At 36.7% G+C, this 26,559-nt stretch overlaps 1 protein-coding gene across 4 annotated transcripts in view; it reads right to left on the reverse strand.

Moving 5' to 3' along the window:
• The window catches only part of SRBD1 (S1 RNA binding domain 1), a 114,544-nt gene that overhangs the window by 52,757 nt on the left and 35,228 nt on the right, over positions 1-26,559 (reverse strand). For all 4 annotated transcript variants that reach the window (XM_015857535.2, XM_015857536.2, XM_015857537.2 and 1 more), the window contains one exon: positions 5,130-5,221. In XM_015857535.2, coding sequence (XP_015713021.1) covers positions 5,130-5,221 — 92 coding nt within the window. The remainder of the gene's footprint in view (positions 1-5,129; positions 5,222-26,559) is intronic.

The raw sequence follows: 26,559 nt of genomic DNA on the forward strand, positions 1-26,559 counted from the left end.
TGACAGTCTCAAAGTCCTAACAAGCCCCAAAAGCCTATAAGGCTTTCTTTTGCAAGGAAAAGTGCAAGTGGTTTGTTGAACTTTGAGTGTACAATAATCCAATGTATTCTGCCCTGTGGAGAGAAGACAAGCAGATGGGATTTGACAATGCTAAGGCAAGCTGTGCTGTGTGACCTTTTGCTCTCCCAGACTCTTTATCCTCAGAAATCATCCTTTAGAAACAACACAGTTTCTATATTAGACAATACCTGTGCATGCCACATGACACGCATTCTTGCCCTCTCACTACTCCAAATCTTTACAAAAGGTAATCTTATGCAGCACTTTACCTACATTCATTATTTTTCTAACTGGGTGACAGAGCTACATGGCTGGGAGAAAATGAGCACTAGACAGTGCTACATTAGACAAAGTATGTAATTCTTGTTTCAGCAGCTGAACAGAGAAGGGCAAATTAAAATCCAAATGCATTTGATCACTTTCAACTATGGAAGTAAATGAGGCTTAGCACAGGATTACTTCCAAGAAGAGCTAATACAAATACGATGTCTGAAAGGATGTGCCCTTTCCTACTTCATTCCATGTTTAAATAATTCTAGTACTTACAATTGTTCTGCATGATTTTTGTGAATCTGTGCAATGAACTGAATATATTAGTTTTTAATTTCCTTTTTAAACAGTGAAAGAAGAGATTGCTTGTTTGTTAGACCAGTCATATAAAAATGTAAGGTAATTCCTCAATTTAATTAAATAATTCCTTATTTAATGTTACTGAATGTGCATCAGGGAAATACAATTGCCCCACAGCAATTCTCCACCATCAGGCCAGAACTCTGCACTTCTGTTTCTTGAGTTTTAAAGCTGCTTCAAAAAGTGGAGGAGATTATTTCCATCAATCAACTGCTCTTTACAGAGAAGAAAATAAAAATTCTGATTTAAGCACGTGCTAAACAATGGTGCATCCGTCATCCACTTTGCACTAAGAACAATATTAAAACACTATTTAAGATGTAGCTCAAGAAGTTTTTCAGGCCTCTGGGAAGGACATAAATTCTGTCTGTCTGCGCACCAACCCTTCAGTGCTGAGAAGGGCCACGTGTATATATGCTTCCTGTATAACTTACGCTGTCCAACCCCATCCTTTCATTTAGTCCAGTGAACCTTATTCAGCCAAAAATTCTGCAATAACATGGAATTATAGAAGTGAAGAAAAATGTATGTAAAAAAGTCTGGTGGCATCTATACACTAACAGCTGCAAAGATTCATTTTATTTCTTTTCCTAAGAACCCCAAATTCATCAGCAATACAGATTCTATACTTCAGAATAAACCTCTGGGCAAAACTATATAGAAACAGACAGAAGTAAAGCAAGATATCAAGTTTTGGAAGATCCAAATTCCAGAGCTCACAGGCTCAGTGACACCAACCAAAATCAAGTTGATAATGACTGCCACCAAGCCCATCTGAGACTGGCATGGAGTTTAGCTTTTTTCTTTCACTCAGGCAAAGACAGTTTTCTGAACCAAAGGTGATGGCATGAAGAATGACTGATATATTTACACTGTTACACAGGTTCACTGAACGTGATTCCTACAAATACTTCAAATGGAAACTTGCATTCAGGTCTTTCACTAAGAAAAGCACAAGCAAATCTCAACCAGAGAGCCCCTCTGTTCCCACAGTGTCTTTCCTCCAATTATCAAGGGTTTGCCTCGAGGGCAAATATGAATAAGATACACACAGATGATCAACACATACACCGTCTTCCCCTAGAAAAATTCCCACCCTAAATTTACAGCCCATTATAAAGCTTCAGATATGGAGAATACGAGGAAGTCTTACTCTCTTCTCTCACAAGTAGCAAGTTCATTGCCAGATCATCCAAAACTCCCAGCCATTGCACCCCAGTAGCTTGTTCTTTAGACAGAACCCTCCTCAACCTCTGCAGCTGAATTTCCTCAGCCTACCAAGCAGGAAATCTTTTTACTTCTCTACCTTACAAGCCTCTCATCTCCTAATAATCTAGGGCTGAAAAAGATAACTGTTCTGCTCATTAATCCTAGAACGACTATCAGAAGGATATATATATATATATATATATATACCTTCTTGCAGTACTCAAAACAAATAACTAGATTTCATCAGGTTTTTTACTGTCTACTTAGTTGAATTCCACCCTATACGATTTTACAGAAGCTTCAACTCTTTCAAGAAATATTCACATTTGGTGCTATAAAAATTATTTGAGAACCTGGTTCAACATAAAGAATTAATGCTCATAATGCCTAGGGCAAGAAAGAGGTACCCACCTCTGTGGGAGGTACCCATCTCTGTGGATGACAATTCTAAAACTGGACAAATCCTACTCCATTGACTGCAACATGGATACAAGCAAATTTCTTATGAAGTGAGCATTTTTTTCTTTCAACTATGTGCAACAGTGTTAAAAAGCATTGCATGAATGTCTACAAAAAATTTCCACTGTAGTTTAAGCATGTATAATCAGTTTACCTTTCCTAACGATTACAAACCCACTCATTCCATGTCCTTCAAAGGCAGCTCAAAGAATAAAAATAACCCTTAAAATTCTTGGCTTAACTAATATATCCAATTAGCACTCCCAATAGATGCTTTTTTTCGCCACTATACACTTAGCCAAGAAGTTACTAGGATAATACATGGATTTACTTATTCAAAAGTAGGATTTATGTCTTCTATTTCTATCTGTGAATATATGAAATAATATATGGGATTTATTACAGTTGCTAAACATCACCGCAAATATGTCTGATTTCACAACATTTTGAAGTTCTAATGTTGTGTGCTTAATATTTTACACTCACATACCTGACAAACACAAGCCTACTTGTGTAACTAAAAAACACCTGAAGTTTGCATTGAGAGAAATGTTAAAGTGGCAAACTGCGTTAAGATCACAGATATCTCACATCAGTTGTACTTTTTATTTTAACTATAAATGTCACACTTCATCATGCAGCTGTCAGCTTCTTTTAACGTATTACATGCTATCATGTAAGCACAGAACTTGACATGATGTAACACAATTAAAATAAAAAACAAGTCAGCTTTGACACCACGTCACTTTTCAATTTGTTGCAAATTAAACAAATGAAAATCAAAAGTACAAAAGTAAAGGCTATTAAAAATGTTTGCAAAGAAAGACAACAGCAGTTATTATTTCCCCCCTAAATTCACACTTTTCTGTTTAGCTTACAAAAAAAAAAAAAAAAAAGAAAAAAAAGCATCAACAACTTTAGTTCAGCTAATTACAAATTGACACCAAAAGACATCTTGAGAAATGTCTTTAGTCTACAACATCTAGAAAGATTCTACTGTAATAAATACACTTCTCAGTGTCATTTCCTTACAAGCTGACATCCACGGAACTAAGCAATTATTTTTCCCTTTCTACACTATCCTATTTCAATTGATATCCACTCTGTGGTACTGCTGGGGCAGATTAAAAGAGCTGAGTGTTTTCAAACCAGATGCAATAACGTTCAAGTTATGCCTGAAGCAACCTCATAGTAATAATGGAGAAATGATGAATTCTAGATAATTAATACTGAAATCAATCATGTATTACAAATTTTGATTTCCATTTACTGTTTTTTGCCTTGCAACACAAAATAAAAGTGTCTGAACATTTCAGAAACTTCAGTAAAAAAGAAAACTGGCCATATTTGGTAAACTATTAATAATTAGACTTCCCCCTCTTGGTGTTTCTCTGTTCATTTACTCTAATACCACATTTGATATATCCTTAACAGAAAGAACTTCAGCCCATGGGAAACTTAGTGGCATCTGTCACAAACACATAAATGTCACATGCCTAATGTTTGCTCAGGCCATACCATGACACAAGCAAAATCTCTTTGGCCCAGGGACAAAATGATGAGGGTGGAACCAGTTTGTAGGCGGGAAGGAATGAGTCAAGCAGACTCTGCTCGACTCCCTGTCTTGGGAAGAGAAGGGCTGATGCAGAGGTTGGAAACAAAATCCTCACAAAAGCTTTCTCTTAAAACATCGAATTAACACAAATTCCCTTTTCCCTTTTGTGGAAATGAGAGGAAAGAGGAACATGGGAAATCCTGAAAGTTTTACCCTCAGATACCACATAACTTCAGAACTGTTTTCTGATGACCAATTTTGATGCATTCCTAAGAATTTCCAGGCCAGAAACTTGCTAAAGAAAGATTAAGAAAGTCATCATTTGGAGATTTATCTAAGATAGCTACTGCATTTAAGTGTGCTTTCTTGGACTGAGTAGGACAGCAAATTGAAGGAAAAGCAAGAAACGAGAAAGCTAGGATTGATAAAAACAAGCACAAGAAGAAACATGAACAAAAATATACATGTGAAGTAATACAAAATAACCTTACATGGTTCCCAATCAACAAACTCCACGACTAGTTCAGACAGTGGTGAAGTTGCTACGAATCTTTGAAAACCACTCCTTAATAAAAATCTGAAAACAGTAACACTGACACTTGTGTATTTCTAAGAAATTATACTGCATTATGCCTGAGTAATATTTGTGCTGAATGGTTTTAAAATATGAACTAAATAGTATTTCTTGCCTATTACATTCCTCTATATGAAACTCTGGAAAGTGGTCACAACAAAGGCAAAGAAACAGACACAATCATCCTTCAGGATGACAAAATCTTTCAAGTATCTGTTCTCTACTATCAAGTTTTTCTAGGCCATACCATGTTTAATTATTGTCAGAGATACTTGTTTACCTAAAAGGAAAAAGAAAAGAGAGGACTTGCTTTTGTGGACATGAACATGTGAAAGCTTATGCAATTCATTATCTATATTTAATCCCTCAAAATTCTCATTTACCATCCTGGTATGGGAATACATCCAAAGGTGCCTTAATATTACAGGCCTTGGTAGACAATGGTGTCACTGATTTGAACACCTAGGATTTGAGATGTGAAGTGATTTAAGAACTAAAGTTCAAAACAAAGCAGTTTTTTGTTTGTTTTTCTGTGTTGTTTTTAATTTTTTTAAAATAAACATGCCATTGATTGTTATTAAACATTATATTACAAGCAGTGCAGTCTGAGATTTGAGCATCACACCAGAACAGGCACAATACCTGCACTTCTTAAGTTAGGGTCAAGGTCTGGCATTTCCTTGGATGCTTCTGGACTTACGCTGTAGATAGATGCTCCTGCTTCATTGGCAATGCTGTAAAATAATACAGTAAATAATCAAATAACATGCAGCTGAAAACAACACACCTGAAAGATCTAACATTGACCTAATTTAACAAATTAATATATATTTTCTTAAAGCATCACAGTTTTAAAAAATTTTGAATGAACTGAATAGTTATAAAAGTAAGATAGTGTGAAGAAAAATGTCGCTATTTAAGCCAAATAAGCCTAACCTGCAACATTCGGTATTTTTCAGTTTTCTATTATAATTAGAAACATCTATAGTACTTTCATAACACAGAAAATGCACACAGTAAACAAGCGTTACCAGAAGTCAGCAGACAAACAGACTTTCAGAGACAAACAAGAAAATAAAAACCTACCTGATAATTTCTTTAAAAACACCTAGGATGAGAAGTTTAATATCTGTTCATAAAACATGTGAACCCAAGTCGTGTGTGTGCACACCCTGTCTACTAATAACTGCCTGACTTGCTCAGGACAAAGTCTCACCTCTGCACAGACCAAGTCGCTGAACTACAGTTTGCTCCTCAGTGAGCATTTAATTCCATCTTCTCCCCGGCTCCTCTCACTGTCATCCCAAAAGAAAACTGCAGACCAAAAGTCTTCAGCAGTCTCAGCTACAGTTAATGTATCTGCAGCACACCTCAGGCTCATTCAGGAATGATAAACTCAGTGATTCAAATTGCAGCATGCAATTAAAAAACCCTGGAGTGCTCAGTTCCATTCAAGAGAGAACTGTGCTCAAATATTCGCAGTCAAAGCTTATTTGTAGCAGGGAAATTTTGACACCACTGAATAAACAGCATATAACTCCACATAACTTCAACAGAACTCGAATTTCAGGTTTATAATTAAGACACAGTACAAGTTCTACACCGAGTTACTATCAGGTTGAGAACTGTTTTTACTTTTATTATTCCACCCATTATAACAACTTTATCATTGCCAGAAGGAAGGAAACCTCAACCCTTAAGCAGCCGACCTTTCAGTAAATTCATAACTTTGCTTTATAGTGTTTCATTTAAATGAGACTATAAACTTTTCTTTAAAGAATGTTTAGTACATCAAATCTACAATAAAGAAACTGAAACTTAGAAACCTCTTCCTTTAGAAAAAAAATGGAGAAGAGTAATGAGATAAGACACATTCCCATCAGTGTTACAAGCACATTAAACTTTAAATAATATAAAATGCAAAGATAAAAATGCTATACGTTTTTACTGCTGTTACATACTGGAATGCTGCATTATTTGCTATTCAATCTAAGCTGGATTTTTTGCCGACACGTCCGATTTTGTAGTTACTGGAACCTCAAAAAACATTCAACATGACAAACAGATTGGATCATTCAAAAACACAGAGAATAAAATCCCGTGCTCTTCGGCATTCCTGTAATTTCAGAATCTCCTGAACAACTGGTTTAACAGAGCAAAAATCTGCCTGAACCCTCTGGGCAACGGGCTGGACACAGCAAATAGAAGCAAAACTGTTTCTTCTAAGAAGATTCAGCACTAGGAGCATAACTACAATACAGATGCTGTTCAGAACACAGTTCTCCAACAGAAAGAACTGACAGCCACCAGCAAAACTAATTGCAGAACACAGTCACAGATCACAAAAACACAACTGCTGAAAAATGAAGATGTTGACAGAAGCCATAAACTGATTTTCCTGAGAAACTGGTAGTTTAAAGAACAACGCAACGGAATGTATTTCTTAACCTGTTCACACATTATAAAGGCAGCATCTGGCGAGTTCTCCCTTTCTTCGTAAAAGAGAAATTGCTTCCAAAAACCCACACACATTAGCACATACTTCCAACAGCTTTAACTAACCTCTCTTCAATCTTTTTATTCTAACAGTTCCAAAAGTCAACCTCTCAAGCAGCTTCTAAATTTAGTGTCTTTTCTACTGGTAATGCATTCTGATAAGTAACTGCTATTCATATTAATTAAATTTCACACTTTTAAAAATTATTATTATTAGTTACACAATACTGTACCATAAATTACATTACTGCACAGAATATTGCCTGATGCCCCTCAGTATTTTGTATTGTTGAAAGATCTTGAAAGATTTGGATGGGGATTTTAGGACACTTCACATTTTATTGATTCTCATTAATGCCGCATAAACAATGTTCAGAAATGAGGAATATGGTAACGCTCAGATTCCACAGTAGTAAAAGGAAATCACTGTGCCAAATTTTGAAGTAGGTAGAACAAGAGCTCCTTACTACAATAAGTAAATAAAATTAGAGTTCAGGATGGGAGAGAAAAACAGTCGAAAAGAGCACATTTCCTTTTCTCAAGTGCAAGAAAATTTATTCACTGGGCAAAAGGGTGGGTGGAAAGGAGAGGGGAAAGCCAAGGAAAACAAAACAAAACAAAACCCAAAAATATCTCAAGCAGGAAAACAACATACAAAAAACACTTTCAGAAGATGCATACATGGGATATTTGACAGCCACTCTGAGATGGCTTTGTATACACACGCAGCTATTCCACAAACTATTCAGTGGAGCAGATTTGAAATAGAAGGAGGAACAGTCCTGCACTGCTGCCCAAGGACAGCGAAATCCAGATGTTAAATACACCGAAGTCGTTACCCACAGTAAATGCACAGGGCCACAAATGCCAAAGAAACCATTCTCTGGGTCATGCAACCGTAGCAAAGCAAGATCCTACAGACATATTAGTGGCTGCTGAGAGGTTTTACTCACTGTTTTTAGCTACAGCGAGGTGGTTGCTAATGCGACACTGGCACACACAGCACTTGAGCGTGGAGCTTGGTCACAATAAAGGATTACAAACAAAACAGGTACGGGGATTCACATTTGCAGTTTTCCTGGATTTTATTATTTGACTGGATGGGAGTGCCACTTTGGCGCTGAGATAATCCAGGGGAGTGTTTTCTTTCTTATTTATTTAATAATTCAGTTCTATCTAGAACAATTTTACAGTAATTTAATGCTGCAAAATGCTCTGCTTTCAAAGAACATGTATTTTTAATGTCAGAGCACATTAAGCCAAAACCAAACCTGCTCAAATTAGTGGGCCACATAAATTTAATGTGCTCCACACAGTTCTTCACACACAAATTCCTTTTCATTTTTCTCCCTTATTTAAAGGATGCAATTTAACAAGAGCCAGAAGCACTCAGGATCCCACAGTAAGGGTTTGTTAAAAATGGCACCTAAAGTCTGTAGATAAATATGTATCAAAAAATAAGCATATATCTATATCTATTTTTTTTTTCCAAGCCAAATAATCTAATGAAAAACTACTTCCCCTTTCCAAGGAAAATTAAAAATGATAATACTAATTTCTTCTAACAAGCAAAATAACAGCAGTTAAAACAATATTAACAAAAGTCGTTTTGCTACTGAAAGTTATTGTGTGGCAGAAGAATAAGTGATCATAAAAGGCTAAGCTCATGATGCACTAATAGGCAAGTTTCATAGAGCTCTCTTTAAATGAAAAATAAGAAAAAAGGTGGTCTCCTCCACATATAATGCAATTCATTACTATTATTTTTAATAAAAGGAGTCAATAACAAAGCTGCTACACAATATTTCAATTTGGCCACGATCAAGTTGTTTTGTTAAATAGAAAGTAAATGTTTTGAGTATCGTGCTGGTCTCATTTATGTTCAGTTTCAGACATTTCATATATCACTAATGCAACGTAAAGTGTATTCCACTAGCACCACCTGGTGGTCCCTCAGCTTTATGCCAGAAACCACGCTAGCTGTATTCCAAATGCTTCAGGTACGCCTTCTAACGCACTAGAACAAATTATCTTCTCGCTGAGCCTAAATAAGAATTATACAGTTGATATGAAGAACCGTTCAAAATTTCTCTTAAAAAAATAAATAAAAACAAAGAAAGAAATCTAACAGCTAAAGTAAAAAAAAAAAAAAAAGTCCCAAGTTTTCTTGTTAGCTTATAAAAAGATCATCTGCATCAAAATACAACTGCCCTCACTATCAGCTACTAAGTATGACTGTGGTTAACTAACCTAACAAAACTTTAAACATTTTATCTAAGAAATCTATTCTTCATAAACCTGTGTCGACAAAACAAGAGGCTCAGATAGCGGGCAGGAGGGTCAAAAGATTACTGTGTTACTTCTCCAAATAACTGATTTAAGTATTACACAGGGCAGGAAGAAATACAAGGATCAAACATCTGCTAGAAAAGAATGCTACATTTCATATATGTAGAAGCCCACTATGCAAAATCAGTCACAGAATCAGAACAGACTCGCTTAAAAAGGACCGTAATGATCATCTAGTTTCAAAACCCCTGCTATGTGCAGGGTCATCAACCACCAGACCAGGCTGCCCAGATTCACATCCAGCCTAGACTCGAATGTCTCTGGGCATAAAGTATTACAGTGTTAGAAGAGCTCACAGAGACTGCCAATCAATCAGCTTAGGGGAGAGGAAAGACAAGTTTTGAAGAAGTCCCACCAAGGAGCTCCCAAGCACACAAGGTGCCTTCAGACAGCCCATCAGGTTAGGAGTGATAGAGACTGATACAGATCCTGCATTGTGGCTCAGCCACGGTTTGTAAGTTCCCACTGAAAATACAAAAGATGAAACTGCTTGCAGTCTTCCGAACTAACTACAACAAAAGTATTCTATATATGTTTCTATCCAAAGTGAAAGAACTTGCTCCATCTTTTGACAAGTTTACCAGAAACTGCAGCATGCAAAGAAGAAAGCAAATTCAATCTGACCAACTCAACCTTCTTGGAGTAAAAATTAAGCTGTTTCAAATCGACACAGTCATGCAGCAAATTCAAATACAGGACAATGATATGTCTTTCAGTCGCAAACCCTACTTTTCCAAAAGCTTTCTGACCTACAGCAGGGGCAATAATCAGCTGATAAACCAGCTTCTGAAGTGCCAGAATTTCAAGGCAGCCATCACCATATCAAGGTTAACATGACCAATTTTTCTCCTGTTCATATGTGGCACCAGGCATGTCAATGGCATTCTTAGTGAACAGCTTAGATGTTTAGAACCTATTGAGCACAACAATAAGTTCTTGTTTTAAATGAAGTTAAAAGGAATATAAGAAATCAAAGACAGTTTAATTACGCAGTCCGGCCACAGAGCAACAGTAAGATCTGAAAGAACAAGTGAAATGTGTGACAAATACTGGAAAGGTGGAATTATATTCAGAAACACAGTTACTGAAATCGTTATCTTCAAGTTTTACCTACTTCCTTGTAAGCTAGAAAATATTATCAAGTCCCATTTTACACTTTACTGCTTTGGAGTGGAGAAGAGGACAGCAAGTTGATTTTCTATATTCTGCATGTACTCAAAGAAAAAAAGCTACTTCAAACAAAAGAATGACTACACTGAGCCACAAAACGCAACTGCCTCTTCACGAGCACAAAACAGGTTTCAACAGTATGAGTGAAGCAATTGTGGCATGGGATTTTAAAGCTTCTTTAAAATAGTTATGACTTTAGAATATGCTGTCCCATTCTGTTAGCTTTCTGATTTAGATGAATGCAGAGAAACTGACTTATATGAAACATTTCACTGAGTAGAAGACTTGAAAATTTTCTTATCCTGATCTTTATCTACCATCATTCCTGTCTGTCCCCAAAATCCACTAATGAGAAATTTCTTGAGTTAAAAGAGTAGAACAATTGCTATGCTTTACTAGTGGAATAAAATAGGTTTTAGAATCCCTACAAGATGTAACAAAGACTTAACATGCTTTATTTTTTTTCCATATTAGCTGTAATTCTGTGAGCCCCTAAATCAAACAGAAACCACTTAGCGTGCTAAACTAATAAAATTAACTGTATAGTTATGGCCTGCAACCCTTAATTCATTTGTCTACAAACCATGCCCTCTGCACATCTCTGTGAAGGGAAGAATGATCAGATATCTGTCTTCATCTTGTCTGAAAACGATGACATTTTTCAGTAAGAAAAGGGTCCAAATGGCAGGTGTCAAAGAGCTTTAGCTTCACACGTGGTGCTAGGAGGCAGAAAAAACAACAGCAGCGTGTGGCCATGTCAGAGCTGTACAGAAGCTGCCGTACAAGTGCATATCTGAAAAGAGCAAACCTCATAGCCTGTTAAATCAATCTAGTGCCAGATGCTGTTATCAGAACAAAACTGGTGCTAAGGATTCATCCCCAGAAGAAATACATGTCCCATGCCCGTAGTGAAAAGTGAGCGACCTAGTGTGGCACATCTAGAGACTGAAAGTGACAGCTACCTGCGACTGCCCCCACCGTTCCTATTGACAGTTTCAGAAAACAGGTCCTGTCATTGCTCATAAAGCAGCTGGACTGGAAGCATCCTTCTGCTCCTGCAGAGAACTTTAAAATCCGAACTACATGTTCAAAATCTACTTCCAAAGTTAATCATCCAACTAAAAAGCAGTTGAGCCATTTACTTTTCCTATAGACACTGTAGTACAAGAGACAGAATCAACTACAGCTCCTCTCCCTGTTGTAGCAATGCTAATGGAAAAGAATCACCGCAGTGCTGATATTATAGAATGCTACACTATCTTAATGTAAGAGGAAAAGTTGAATTGAAAAAAGCACCTTTCCTGTGATTACAGTATGACAGCATTTAAGTCAATCTAGAGTAATTAACAGTAAATATTTTCACATCTCTTAAAAATCTTTCCCACTTATAGCTAATTAACATCAATATGAGAACAAAGGAAAGACAGTAAAAAAGGCTTCAGAATTGATAGGGGAAATGAAACTCAAATTAAAAAATAAAACAGACTTGAGACCTCGTTGTTCCTTATAAATACACCTGATAATTTCAAAATCACCCCTGCCAAAGCTCATTTAGTTTAACACAACCCAGTTATCCCAATGTCCTCATCAGAACAAACCCCAAGGATGTTAACTAACCTCATTTCACCCTCAGGGACTGGAGTTGGAACAAGGGAGCCAAAAACACAACTGATGTATGTAGGTACGGCTTCAAACAGAAGTCATGCAAAATGACTATGTTAGATACATTCATAGACTTTTAAAACAATATGGCCTAGATTGTCCAACAAAGATTACATCACTCCTCACAAAGCCTAGCAAAACCAAAGAGCAGAACAAGCCTTTTCAACCTTGTTCTCTCTTAGGTCCTGCAAGCCCAGCTGGGCCATGGTCTGCAGCAGCCCAGACGGAGCTTGAGGCACCGAAAAGGAGCCCACTGCCAGCACTGCCCTGCCAGCAGCCCCAGATCAGCTCAGCTGAGCGGAAAACCCTGCAGGAGCATGCAAGTAAAGCTGGTGGGTCATGCAGCCTGTCTGCAGCAGAGCAAGATCCTGCAGACGTAGGAGCCAGCCTGACTGCTCTGAGAAACAGCAAATGGTGCAAATCCTGGAATGCATCAGTTACATATTAATGCAGAATTATTCAAGTGGCAGCATTATAAAAGTCACAAATAACTACAGTCTAAGGGAACAAACAAAAGGATGAATCATTCAATTTAAAATTTGATTTCTGCCAATAAAGAAGTAACTATAAACTTAGTATTATTTATATTTTGAGATATCATCAATGTTTTCTAATTGGGAAAATTGATGTCTACCTGATTTCTTAAATTATGTTTCTCTGCTGCATGCACACACTGTCGCATCCACAGCATTATTCTATTACAGGACACCAGACATTCGAGACACAGATGATCTTTGAAGGAAGTTCCATTAGTTTCTCTTGGTTGCTCATTTGCCAGAGACTCTACAGAGCGTACTAACATAGTCCTATACAAAGTGTATCAAGAAGGGTTATACGCTACCTGTTGGAAATTATCTAGGAAGGCTACAAGAAGACAGGCTACTGTCTTGGTTGCTACACTTACCATCAGGAAACATTTTTACCTGGAAAACGGGCAACAGGGAGGTAAGTGTTGAGACAAATGTCCTGTTACCCAGATGGAAGGCTGGAACTTCAGGTGATGTTAACTCTCTACCCAGAGTAAAGACAAGACCACAGCATATGGGGAAAATGTCTCTCAGAGGGCTTGTACCACTAGCAACTCCCATTCTCTTCATTACTCATTTAAAGTCCTTTAGAGGAAGCCCAGTACAAGTTCTGGTACAACCAGTACCTGGATTGACACAGAATTGTGACCAGCACCTTTGATTCTGTCTCTGTTCTATTCCCTTTCCCTTATAATGTCTCTGATCTTAGTACTTTTATGTCTCCTTAGCAAGTTACCCTCTCCCAGGTGCAGACTGACAAGAGGAAGCTACATGGTTTGCACTGCCTGTGCTCCTCCTGCAAGAGCCCCCGCAATACTGTACTGACTACTCACTGTGAGGTAAACAGTCTTCTCCCACTGCTCCCCTCCCCAACCCTATTAAGAAGAAGGTTGTATCTGACAACATTATCTTAAATATTTCCAAATTACAGACACTCCCTGGCATAGCACACTGAGCTCTGAGGTACCCAGGTTTTCCACACAGTGAAACTTGGAATAAATTAAGAATGATTGCTGGAAAGAAAGCATCTTTGATGTATTATATCACAAGGAAAAAAAGTAACTATTACATTTTTCTAGCAGGGATGTGTTTTCTTATTTTTCTTTGATTTGGAATTCACCTAGACAACTGTCTTCTCCAGTTCACAGCAGATAAGCCTCCCATGTTTATTCTCTAACTCAACATTATTGAGTCAAATGTTACATAGAGTAAATGGCACTGTAAGAAGACCTTGTTAAAATTATATACTGCTGTCTCAGAAGTAATTTCTGCAAACTTAATCATTACAATGTTCTTACAATGTTTGAAGTCTCCATTTTTCTTTCTTTACATTTCTTTACAGCATTAAAGAAAAGATGCTAAAGTTAGTTTTTACACTTCTCTTTAGTTTATTCCAATTCAAAGCTGACATGGATAAAAAAGTGTTCTATGTCCATCAAGGGAATAATTTTCTTCACTGTATGGAAGACTGTAAACTAAAGTGCTATTTTAGTGCTCCCAGCAAAATCTATTATTACATACCTGTAAAAGGAATAACAGCGTTATAATAGAGAAAATATCACAGCAGATAAGAAAGTCAAGAGAAATGTACACACAAAAAAAGACATAACTCTGATTCTTCAGAAGGTATCTTTTTCTCATGTAAAATTCAGAAAAAAGTAGCATATTCTGATAGTTCAAAAACTAAACAATTTGCCTGTAATTAGAAAAAGCTTTTTAACATCCTTCAAAAAGCAAGATGTTCTGTTTAAAATTAATCTTTTCTAACAGTCACTTTCCTCAGCCATAGATTTAAAGGTAGTAAGACCTAAGTGCCCGCAGAGCAACATAAGTAGATTCAACGCTTTGTTTAATAAATTATACATTTTTCTCCTCTTGGGCCTCTAGGGTTCTATGTCTTCTCTAGTGCTCCTCACTGTCATGGGGTTAAATATTATTATTTTACTGATAACATATACACCGTTGGGCATCTACAGTAAGAGATGTGAATCTGAATCAAATGTGTCTCCAGATGAAAGTGAGCTGCTGTTGTCTATTGCTTGACCACTTAAAACAGGGATACCTTCTTATTTTCCAATACAAAGCCTCACATTATCAACCTCAGTGGAAAAACAAAACAAGAACCCCCAGACATCCACAAATACAAAACAAATTCTGAATAAATGTGCAATTCATGAAAACATGGATGCCTTTAGTAAGACTCAACCTAAAGAAAAAAAGCTGACTCAATTAAAAAAAAAAACAAAACAACAGAAATTAGTAAAATTAGAGTTCAGTTTGGCAGTGCTATACTTGTTCCCACCCCCAGTCTCCCTGCTTTTTTTTCCTTTCTTTTTTTCCCCCTCCTTTTAAGAGGGAATAATTTGTTCCCTCAGGTTGTGACAGATCCACACTGGAGACTTTCCATGAGCAGTATCACTAGAACTGGCATAAACATATGCTGAAAGACCACTTCATTTAAAACACATTTTTCATCCAGTTAAACATTTTAAAAATTTCTTTTTCTGCACTGAAATTCCTTATGCTTCATTTCTAACTAATTACTTTTAAACTGGAAATAAACCAAGTAAAAAAACCCAAACGACGAGTCATTTTTCTATTTAGTTATCCATATACAAAAGCATAGAATAAAACACTTTTCTTGTTATTGAAAAGCTAGTCTTATATCCGAATCATAATAACACAGCATAATTATTTTATGGCCTATTTTTTACACCTCAATTTGCAAAGTGTTCGTCTACTCATACATATATTCCACAGTAACCATGTAGTTAATCACCTGCAATTCTAGCAATGAAAGTATCTCTAAAACAGCATAGAGTTAAATTAATACATTAACATGACTCTATTATGAGTTCAGCTAAAAACATTTCATTGAAAGAAATCACGGAACTACATTGTTTTAATTATTAACCTTCTTTGAGGCCTATATTTAAGGGGGAAAAATATCTTAGAAACACACGAGGACTTGTAGGTGACAAATACACAACTCTAAACAAATGTACAAATGAAAATCATATCCTTTTCAAATACAACTACGTTGTTTTCTCTAACAAAATAAGTTCACATTAGGAAGCTCATAATCAGGAGAAAAAAGTAACAGCCCCAAGAAAAGTTCCAGATAAAAAACAAAACCACAGAACAGAATCACATAAAAACCACAGTGCTGACATTGCCCTTCTCCCACTGAATCACACACATCACTTCAAAACGAGAACAAATTGCTTCAAAACTTTCCTCCCCATTCACATCTGGACAACAAGTGGCAAAGGCAGACTGGAACTTCATGGAAGGGTATTAGGGAGAGAGCATTCTGTCGGAAGAGACCATGATCTGAACCCACTCCTAGAAACAGCAGCGGAGTTTACAGGTACAACATCACATAGGCTATGCAAAGAGTGCCATGGCTCAGTCATTGGAGTCCTATGTCTGGATCCATAAAGATAAACAGGCAATGAAGAAACAGGGCCTTGCAGTGATCCTTTAGATTTCAGAAAAGTTGTTGTAGCCTGACAAAGAAGTGGAGCTTTAGAAAGTAAACAGCAGTGCACTGGAAAAATCCTAGCTTCCTCAGGTTCTATTAACAAGAACCAAAACCTGTAATTCTTTGGAAAATGTTCAGAAATGAATTAAATAGAAATATTCACACTTCTGATCCTTGCAGTAAAAAGCCCACTTAATTTTGAGTGTAAAGACTTTTGCTGATGATAACTCACAATCTGTTATTTAAAAACAACTTGGATATCAAGGGTGCAGGAGAATACAGTATCACAACAGTAATTATCCAGATGAGAATGAGCATTCATTGGAGAGACTTGATGGCAGTGTAGAGCCAGAGGCTGCAGCAGGCAGCTTCTGAAGGGGGTTACAGAGAACATATGCCAGCATGGAAAACATAGGACCCTGCAATGCAGCCAAGCACCTCCTGCCCTTGGGCACTTGCTCATTCTGCTGGCTAGTGTGGATGGTGACAGAGCCAAGCCTCCACCTTGGCCTGCCCCTGCACCACAGGTCGGGTGATCACTACCTCAGCAGCCATCAGCCAGGAGAACACAAAGCTGCCATTGCTAAAAACCATCACAGTGTGCCACGATCCATGCTGGGTCATGCCAAGGCTTTTCCTGGCAAGGCTGTTTCAAGACTGGGAACACTTCCTACACACACTGCAGAGATGGTGTAAAGCGCTCCTCCTCCACTATTAGTGCCAGATGGAGAAGCACAAGGCAACAAACATCAAATATCTACCCCCAGAGGAAGGATATGCTGCCAAGCCTGAGCACAAATACAAGTTCAACTAACTCAGCTTCTAATTTTGTTAAAATGCAGATTTTAACATTAAGGGTTCAATTACCACCTACCTTCAATTTATTTCTCCCCTAAAAACTGAGGACAACCTAATCCTAAATAGCACTAATCCCAAATGCTTCTGAAATACATATTTGAAAACTATTTTCCAAAGTTACCTAAAGGCAGATGTGTTCAGAATTCTGATCAAGTTGAAACATTCTCCTGCACAATACAAATAGAAGTTTCAAGTTACTAACACCTCACAGTGGAGGGGGCCAGATTTGGGTTCCATCAGACCCAGAGAACCAGAATCAGTATTTCACAAGCACTAAGTCTGGATTTCCCCTGAAGGTCTGAAGGGCTCACAACACCACCAGCACCACTGTGATTTATGCAGTTTAATTATGTCAACTGTGGCCACAGTAAAGGAGAAACTGTAAAATGACATCTTGTCATGAAATCCAGTGGAAGCTAACTCAGAATAACTTCATAAATAACAAGTAGATATACATTTAACTTGCACCAAATTTTTAAATTCAGACCTGCTTTAAAAGTTTCACCCTCTGCAGAGTATAAATATAAAAATTAACTGTTTCACCCTAATCTTATTGAAATAATCATATATTTTTATCACAACCTAGTATTAAACAAAACCATTCTTTTTCTGCATATGATGCTGATATTCCAGTTCAGCTAGATATTAATCCATTTTGCCCTTACTGCACTGCATAGTAAATCAAATGTACTTACACAAATTATAAACAGCATTCAATTCACAAACAGCTAAAAGAAATACCCTACACGTGATAAAATGTAAGAGACCATGCTCTGAATTAGATGTCACCAGTTTCTTCTTACTAAGCATATGGAACAACTAGGTTTGTTTTTTTTTTTTATAAAAAAGTCTCATCTCAGAAAACATTGCTCCTGTTGGAAGCCAACCCGCAGCAACATGTTTACCAAAAAGAATCCAGTGAGAGGAAAACTGGTTTCATCCGAATTGCTCTGCTCATAGGACTCAGCAGTGGTGCCTTCCCCAGCAGGCTGGGAGCCATTCTTGGTGAGCAGATAGAGGGTAGGAGGGTGAGCCACAGCCTCAGCGGGGCAGGGCAACAGCAAAGAGTAAGAAGCTGGCCTAATGCATCTCTGTGAAAGAAACTAAGCACTTCTATGGAAGTCTTTGGTGCTGCTGTTGGTACCCAAAGAAAGAGGACATACTAAAAGAATACTGTATCATGATTTCAGAATTATTTTGCTTTACAACATCTGAATTGACAATGTCTCTTTCTATTTACTTTTACAGGAAGAAAATGTTAGATCTTCAGAGAGAGAATCACTGAGAGGAAACACAGGAATATCTACTATGATTTACTTAAAAATGACAAACTAACTTCCAGAAGAGGAGGTTAAATAAAAACACAACAAACTTTGAGGTGCAATTTTACATCACGAGGTAGAAATAGGCCAGGAAGAAGTAATATACACATCAATGCCTTTACTGAAAGCCCACTTCCAAAGTGTATTTACAGTACAACATCATAGTAGTGACAAGAGAATCATCTGTGGAAGCTGTATGTCTGAATTGTTTCCCTGAAACACTGATGTCAAGTTCAAATGTCAAAATGTATTTTATTCAACTGATACTTCCAGCACACTCCAATAAAAGGTCTGAAAAGGCAGTGGGCATGTTGCCTTGTCTGCCAGGAATGAAATATAAAAACAATCAAATATAATGGAATATAAAAATGAGCAATGGAATATAACAATTATATAAGACTGAGAGATAATTTTAATGTAATACTGATTTAAATTAGCAATAGCTAATAGCTGCATCTCGATGGACATCTCTCTTTCCTCCCACCCTCTGAAGTTTTATATTTGGAAAGATCCACAGAAAACTGAGCTGCATTTGATGTTATACAAAATAACACCATACAATTGGAAGTTGTAATCTTACTTGTAATTGCAAACAGGATTAAAATGAAACCATTACTTCTGTCTCAGTTACACACTTGCTTTCAGGACTACTTGAAGGAAAGGAAAATAACTAATATACAGAACGGCTTAGAAGGACACAATTACATTACATCTCTACCTGATGCTATCAAAGCAGCACACTTATTCCAAAACTGAAAAGAAAAGGAAAAAGAGCCTTCCTCTACCTTTTCCCTACCCAGTGCCAGCTGTTCTCATTGTGCTGGTGAGAAGGGCTGGTACTGAAGGAGGTGCTTCACAGAGCTTGTGCTTTTTTGATGTCTCTTTTCAGACATACTTTTTCTTGTCTTCATATCGCATTCTATGACAAATGGATCATTTCTTAGTCCCTCCACTTGCTCATCATTGACAAAACCACTGGAATCCATTTATAGAAAGGAATTACTCTCAATAGGCACCTTCAGTTACAAATGTCTGACACTGCAGTCATCTAAATCTAATCCTTTTTCAAGCTGAAATAACCTACTCAAAGGCCTTTTGAGACACACAGCACGTCTATATTCTCTGCCTCTCATGTCCTGAAAACATCACAAGTGTGCTGAAGCATCTCCTGTTGCTGTGGCTTCTTTCAGCGTCATTCATGAAGCTTTTAAGACTGCCATACACTTGTTTGATATGAAAAATGAGCCTAGACTAGCTCAGCTCACAGTTTCAGCACTGAACAAAAGTACACCAGCTTCATGTGTGACATGGGTAGTAGAAAGCATCTCTCTGCTGCCAACAGGCTCCATGAGCAAATAATCTGAAATGAGGGATAAAAGTGAGAATTTATATAACTACAAAATAAAAGAGCCCTAGCTTTATTAACCGAGGTATTGTACTTGCTTTTCTTCATCCCAGACAATTCTCAGGCTATCAGACCCAGAAAAGTCACTGAAGAATAATTTTCAGATGTCCCTAAAATCCAAATAATTCTTTTTATTGAGGGTTATAATAGCTGATCTTGTAGCACCGGTGGAGGGGGTGGGGGGGGCATTAGCAGCTATACAGATATCTATTTCATGAGGCTTACTACTCAAAACAAACCTGGACAGACTCTCAGAAGGAGAGACAGAGTTCTGTCCAAACTTTGGATATGACTGATAAAAACCACCAGTGCTTCATAAAATAAAGAAACTCACTTCCCATCAAATAGCAGTATTTGTGTATATGCTCACTCAATTTTCTTCAAGATTTCTAATTGTTCTTTAAAAACAATACATTAAATCTGCACAAATACACCTAGAATGAAGAATTCAATCCCAAAGATAACTGACAGTTTAAAGCCACCGAAATTAAGGTATATTATGTTGAGCACTAGGCAATCTAATGTAACCCGACCACCTAACCTAAGCTTCTGCTATCAGCATCAATGATAATAGCATAACATAAGCTTCAAGAAATAAATAAATCTGTATATTACAATAAAGGAAGCCCCCAAAGAGCTGAAATGCAGAACACCAAATGTGGTTTCACAAATGAATAGGTATGAAGTTTGGCAGAATCTCAACTTGACTAAAAACACATTACTGGCAATCTCACACAAATGGAAAACTGCTTACTTTCCCCTTCTGTTCCAACAGAATGTCTGCTTAAAGACAAAACACTACCCAAACATACAACCAGGTCAGACTGTGCCATAACACTCAGGCTTAGTACCTCACAAATCAAGGAATACGTCTTGTATTTATATCATTTTAATCTGGAGGCTATCAATATTAATCTTCCTTTATATTTTGATGCTTCTACTTAAATTCTCTCCTGACAGGTTTCCACAAGTAATGCCTCCTGGAGTCTTTTTACATAAGTGAAGAGCCTAAATGAGTTTTCCTAGCATTTATACTAGTAGAAAAGTTACCAGTTGTCACAGCCATTTAACGACAAAGTTACTTAAAGCACACATGTATTTCTGACATTTCTAAGTAAGAGAATAACGGAATAACATCACAAATACCTCAGCTCTCACTTATTTTGGAAAGACAATATTGTTACAAATCACAAACTAACATTTTAATAGTTTGAATTTACATTGACTTCTCAGTATCGAAGATTTTGGTAGAATGGCAATACCACATTTAATCGAAGCCATGATATTTCATCCCAGGCAATGGCTAGCAGGGTAAGATGTACAGACATTGGTAATGGTAACCATCTTTCAGGTTCCTGCAATCAAAGTTCTGCAAATGCAAACAAGAGGGAGAATTTCTTATATGTGATTTCACTTATTTCAAATATGAATTTCTGAGTCATTCTACTTTTTATTACTTTCCGGTCTAAATCCAGTTGCTTTTATCCTATGGTTCACAGCTATCTTCCAAAAAGGTCCACAACGGAGAAGGAAGGAAACTAGTTCCCTGTTCATAAGGTTACATTCTCAAGAGCTGGTAAGCGAATAGCCACCCCAAGGTTCAGCAACCCTTTCAAGAATCAAAGAAGCCCTTCAAGGAAATCTCTTTGAAATCAAACTGGTATGAACTTTACAGCGCTGACCAAATAGCACAGACTTCCAAAGGCTGTAACCATATTAAACAATAACCTAAAACATTTCAGTCTGAAACAGAAACCCAGTAGATGCCATACCACCTCAAAAATACCATACATGCAAATGAGCTAGTTTGCTTTACTGTAGCAGTCCAGCACATTTAAGATCTAGTCATTCATTTTTCTTCTATCATTTCTGGGACTTAGAAGTGGCTTTGAACACAAGACTTCATGCCTCAGTAAATTTTTATGGCAGAAATAGCAGCACTTGCTCATTGCATATCCTTTGCATGTCTTCTCTGAATAACCTTTTACCTTTTCAATTTCTTCTCGTGTCTCTATGTATAATTTTGAATGCTTCTTATGTGATTTGCAAGAGTGGATTTGTGATCAGCATGCTTCCAACTGAATAGCTCACAAAACTATCTGTAAACATTTTGCCACAAGCTTAATAGCCTTTTGTCCCAAAATCTTCCCTAATTATACAAAAGTTAACTTTCTGCCTTTTTCTTTAGTATCTTTAGAAAGTCTTGAAGACATTCAGGCATTCAAAATACGTAACTTCTAAAATGAGATGTTACTGTTGCTGTGGCTTTCCCAGAAAGAGAAGACAAAGAAGGGAAGTTATTCATGCAACTTCCTTTCCTCCCCCATCCCCCCAACTATTTTCCATATACTGTCCAAGATCTAAGTCAAACAACATGATGTACTGTTCTGGAAAAACAGTTCAGTTGGAAAGCATAGGATTTAAAATATTTTCATTGATAATCTTTTCAAACACATTTTAAACTTATTTCTTCCTCATAGTATTTCTTTCTTGTTTAGAACAGTCTGCAATAAGTGAAAGCAGAACAAAAGATCTTCAGTGCATATTTCAGATGTCTGCAGTTTCTGTGAAATATGTATTCCTTTCACAAAAACTTTACAAACTATTTTCTACGTTTTGTAATCAGGCATCTACTGACCTCAGGTGAGTAAGTGCAAGCATATAAATGTCATCAAAAACAACTTAAAAGATAATCAAAAAGGAATAGGAATAAAGTTTCCCATATTCCTACCTCCTTTGTACTCTCAACAGACTTGAAACAACTGCATTAATGCAGCAAGCAATAGCTTGTAAAAGGATGCAAACCAGCTGAAACATTTGACAGACAGTGTTAAATACCAGAGGATTCATATCAACCACTTTATTTGAAAAGGTGCTTTGATGTTGGCTATCTTTCATGTACCTCTTTCATGGCACATTAATAAGGAAAACTGAGATGGGGTAAATTAAGTCCCAAGGTCATATCTAGAGTTACAGCACCATGGGTACCCGATGAAATACGGATTAATGCTGCATGAGCACTGAATAAATAAAACCACTTCTGTTAACCACTTAAACAAGTTTTACAAGTAGTTCTGAACTTTATTCGGCAACTAGACTTCAGACATCTTAATCCCCCCACACTGCTTTGAAACCTAATTATCATAATGTGAACCCGAATGTTAGGTCCCTTTCAAACTGCGAGTGCTATGAAGCAGAAAAGTAATGGGAATTAAGCTAGTGTAACATTAGAAATGTAGAGGCATGGAACTTGAAAGTGGCATTTGTTAAAGCTGAGAGAGCATAATGTAGATATTCAACAACATAAAACACACATTTAAATTGAAAAGGATATTTAAAGCATGTGCAGACACCTATAAAATACAAGTGGACCTGAAATCCTGTAGAACAAACATTTCTAAATCAATTTCTTGCCACCAAGGTCCAACTTCAAAAGGTATTAAACAGTCCTATTCTACCTTAGCAGAACTTTACTAAGTATTCTATAGCAGACAATTTAAACATTAAAGAAAACCAAATGAGAACTTTACAAGACATTACAGACTTTCCCCTATTTGTCACAGTACAGAAGTGTTTGAACTTAAACAGCAGTAAATTATTAATTACATTGCTTATAAATCCCTGAGAGCAAGAAAAGATTTTGCTGAAAGCAGTAGAAAAGGATTTCAAACCAAGTTAAATCTAAGCATAACAGAAAACAAACACCAAGCCACCTAGAAAACATCCCTATAAAAATACATTTGCCTAGATGCAGTGCCTGATACCTAACACACTGACTTTATTTTCCAAAAATGAGCTGGAATAATATATTCAAAGTTTGCCTTAACACAAGAAGCACGGAAGAAAAGCTGGACTAGGAGTGCTTATATTGTGACAATGCAACCACAGAGGCAGAATGAAAAACTAAATGCAACTTCACTTTTCCAAACACAATGACTGAGCTGCTCACAGTGTCCAGTTTTGGTATTCACCTGTCATTTAAACAGTTTCATTTCCAAGATGCCCAGAACAGGCAGCAATCAAAGTAAAACAGTTGCAGTGATCTAAATATGGAATAAGATCAGTGATTTTTTTTTTTTTTTTTGAGAATTTTATTTAATCCAAAATGGTCAATGAAATCCTAAACGTTTATCGTCGGCCATGCTAATGCTGAACATGCTGTTGTTGCATTTACATTTACATTTCTGGTTCTGCTGAAAGAAATACACTTGTCTAAAAGAGAACATCTGTTTTGGTTATAATACAATGCATCTTTGGCAAAGACTCACAATAGAACTAACATAAATAATCAAGAATATTTATTGAACCTTGTAACAAAAACTGATTTGTAACAAAAAACCTGAAGACTAGATATGACTGTCTCTGGGCTATAGTCCAGTTCTAATCTAAGTCAATAAACATAGCTTTAAAAGGAAAACTGCACTTGCAAAAGAGTCCTGCAGTTATTTAGGTTGGATGTAGGTGCTGAAAGTGTGTTGGTTATAAAAATAGTGAAAAATATTTCCTTTAAATCAAAAACTGTCAAACTGAGTCCAGACAGGTTTTAAAGCCACAAGAAAAAGCGTGCCGCATGCTTTATTTCCTATCATTGTCTTAACTCATTTGACTTCTCTCTGGGAAGCTTTAGTAAAAACTTTATAATTATCAATGCTGAGAACCTGGTATTTTAACAGATTGCATTTTGTTTATTTATTAGCACTAGAAAAATAGAAAGTAGCCATCTAATAAAATGGTTGAGAAAAACTGGTTCCTATAAACAAAATCGTTTGGGAAATATCTTTTGATATAAATACAAGCGAAATATTCTAAACTGACAATCAGTTAACCTGATTATTGACCCTATTTCACATTTTTAGCTGTGTGTTTTAGTTGAGGTTTGGGCTCACTGGAGTTAAACTCTGAAGTCAAGGAATAACTTCATGCACAACTCTGAAACAATTGCACAGGACTTGAGCCCAGGAGAGAATTTCAGCATACTCCTGCATGTAATGCACATACATGCGATCATTATTCAACTGGTTATCATAAAATCAGAAGGTTGGAAAGTACCTACAGATCATCTAGTCCAATCACCATCATTAACTTCCATTAGAATGCACACCTATCAAGATTATTTGTGCACGCATCAACTGAAAATCTTTCTAGATCAACATTACTGTCTCATTTCTCCAAACACAAGTGGTTCAAGTCCCATAAGATGAAATGGACAGAAAAATAGTATGAAGAGATGTCATTAAATTCTGTTCCTGCTCTCCACTTCTAATAAGGAAACAATAAAATTAGGATCCTATTACAAACTTTATTTGACAGAGAAGCCAAAGCATGCAATACCACTCTATTTTACTGAATGTCATTTCTGAGCAACAGCTTAAGAAGTTGATTGGGATTTTGGTTTTAAGATGCTATAAACAACAAAGTCTGGTCATTTTACATTTGGATTTCTACATGACAAAGATTGCAAATGTAAATACCATTGGCAATTCTCTGAAACTTGCACAGAACAACAAAGAGTTCAGTTTTGTCAGGCAAGGATTTCTATCTTCACACAGTTCAGTGCCTTACCGAGATGCACAATGCTTTGCCAAAGGTATCACGTAAGATGTAATTGATGCATTCTGTAAGTTTCAGTATAGTGAGTGAGGTTTGTTCTTTCTTTGACTGTTTTTGTTATTTTTCTGTACAAACAGTTGATTTGTAATTTCATTTTTCAATTAAAATTGCCTAAGCACACCCTTAATAATGAACTGTTCTATTCACTATGTAAATTCACTTGATCCAAAGGCATAAAGTGGGTTTCCACTGAATTAAACTGAACTGTGCTCAGGCAATGTACAATACTCTTTGATTTCCCCTTCGGTGAAAAAAATATGTATGAGAAAACAACATAAATCAAAAGATGACTTTCTAGAGCTGGAAAGGAAATTTGTAAGATTCAGAAGCATGTCTGGACAACTGTGGTACTGGTTAAGGCAAAGAGATGCACATAAACTAGTTTAGCAGAAATAGCAACATGTGAATCACAACCCTCAAGAAATAAACTGTCTAAACAGTTAAAAAACATACTAAGACTGCAGATCCAGATTATTTCGTAGAATCATAGAATAAACTTAAGTAAATACAGGCAACTTAAGTAAACTTAAATACATACAAGCACACACAAACAGTATGAATGACTCCACATAGGTTAACAGAATCAATTGTCATGTACCACACAACGATAACAAAAATCTTACAGCTGTTGACTTTGTATTTTCTAAGCAGTATTTCAGTGTTCTACATACAAAACCTGACGTGAGGACCAGCTTCTTGTCAGAAAGGAGCAAAACAAGAAAACCACAAACTCTACTACAATAAAAATATAAACACAGGACAAAAGCAAAAACTGTTTTCATTCTGCTAAATTTTCACTCCCAGGAATTAATCTTGAAGGTGAGGATTGCATTTATATATGTAGATTCCCCCCAAAGTAATGCTTCCTCTATTTAATTCCATGGAAACTACAACAAATACAATGAGTAAAATAACACTGTTTGATAGAGCAAGTTTTTCAACGTAGTTGTCAACATTACCTATGTATTTTTGCCAGCAATAAACAAGGGCCTGCATGCCTTGCTCAAATCTGCATCCAGCAGAGATGACTCGCTCTTTCACAGCTGCTATGATGGCATCATTGATAAGAAAATGTTGCGCATGCAATCTACTTTTTATCAGCCCAATCACATGGAAGCTAGAAGGCACCAAATCCAGCCTATATAGTGGATGTGGTAGGATAGCCAAGCCAAAACTGTAATGTGCTCCA

Source organism: Coturnix japonica, chromosome 3 (assembly GCF_001577835.2).
Source record: "Coturnix japonica isolate 7356 chromosome 3, Coturnix japonica 2.1, whole genome shotgun sequence".
Classification (NCBI taxonomy): Eukaryota; Metazoa; Chordata; class Aves; order Galliformes; family Phasianidae; genus Coturnix; species Coturnix japonica.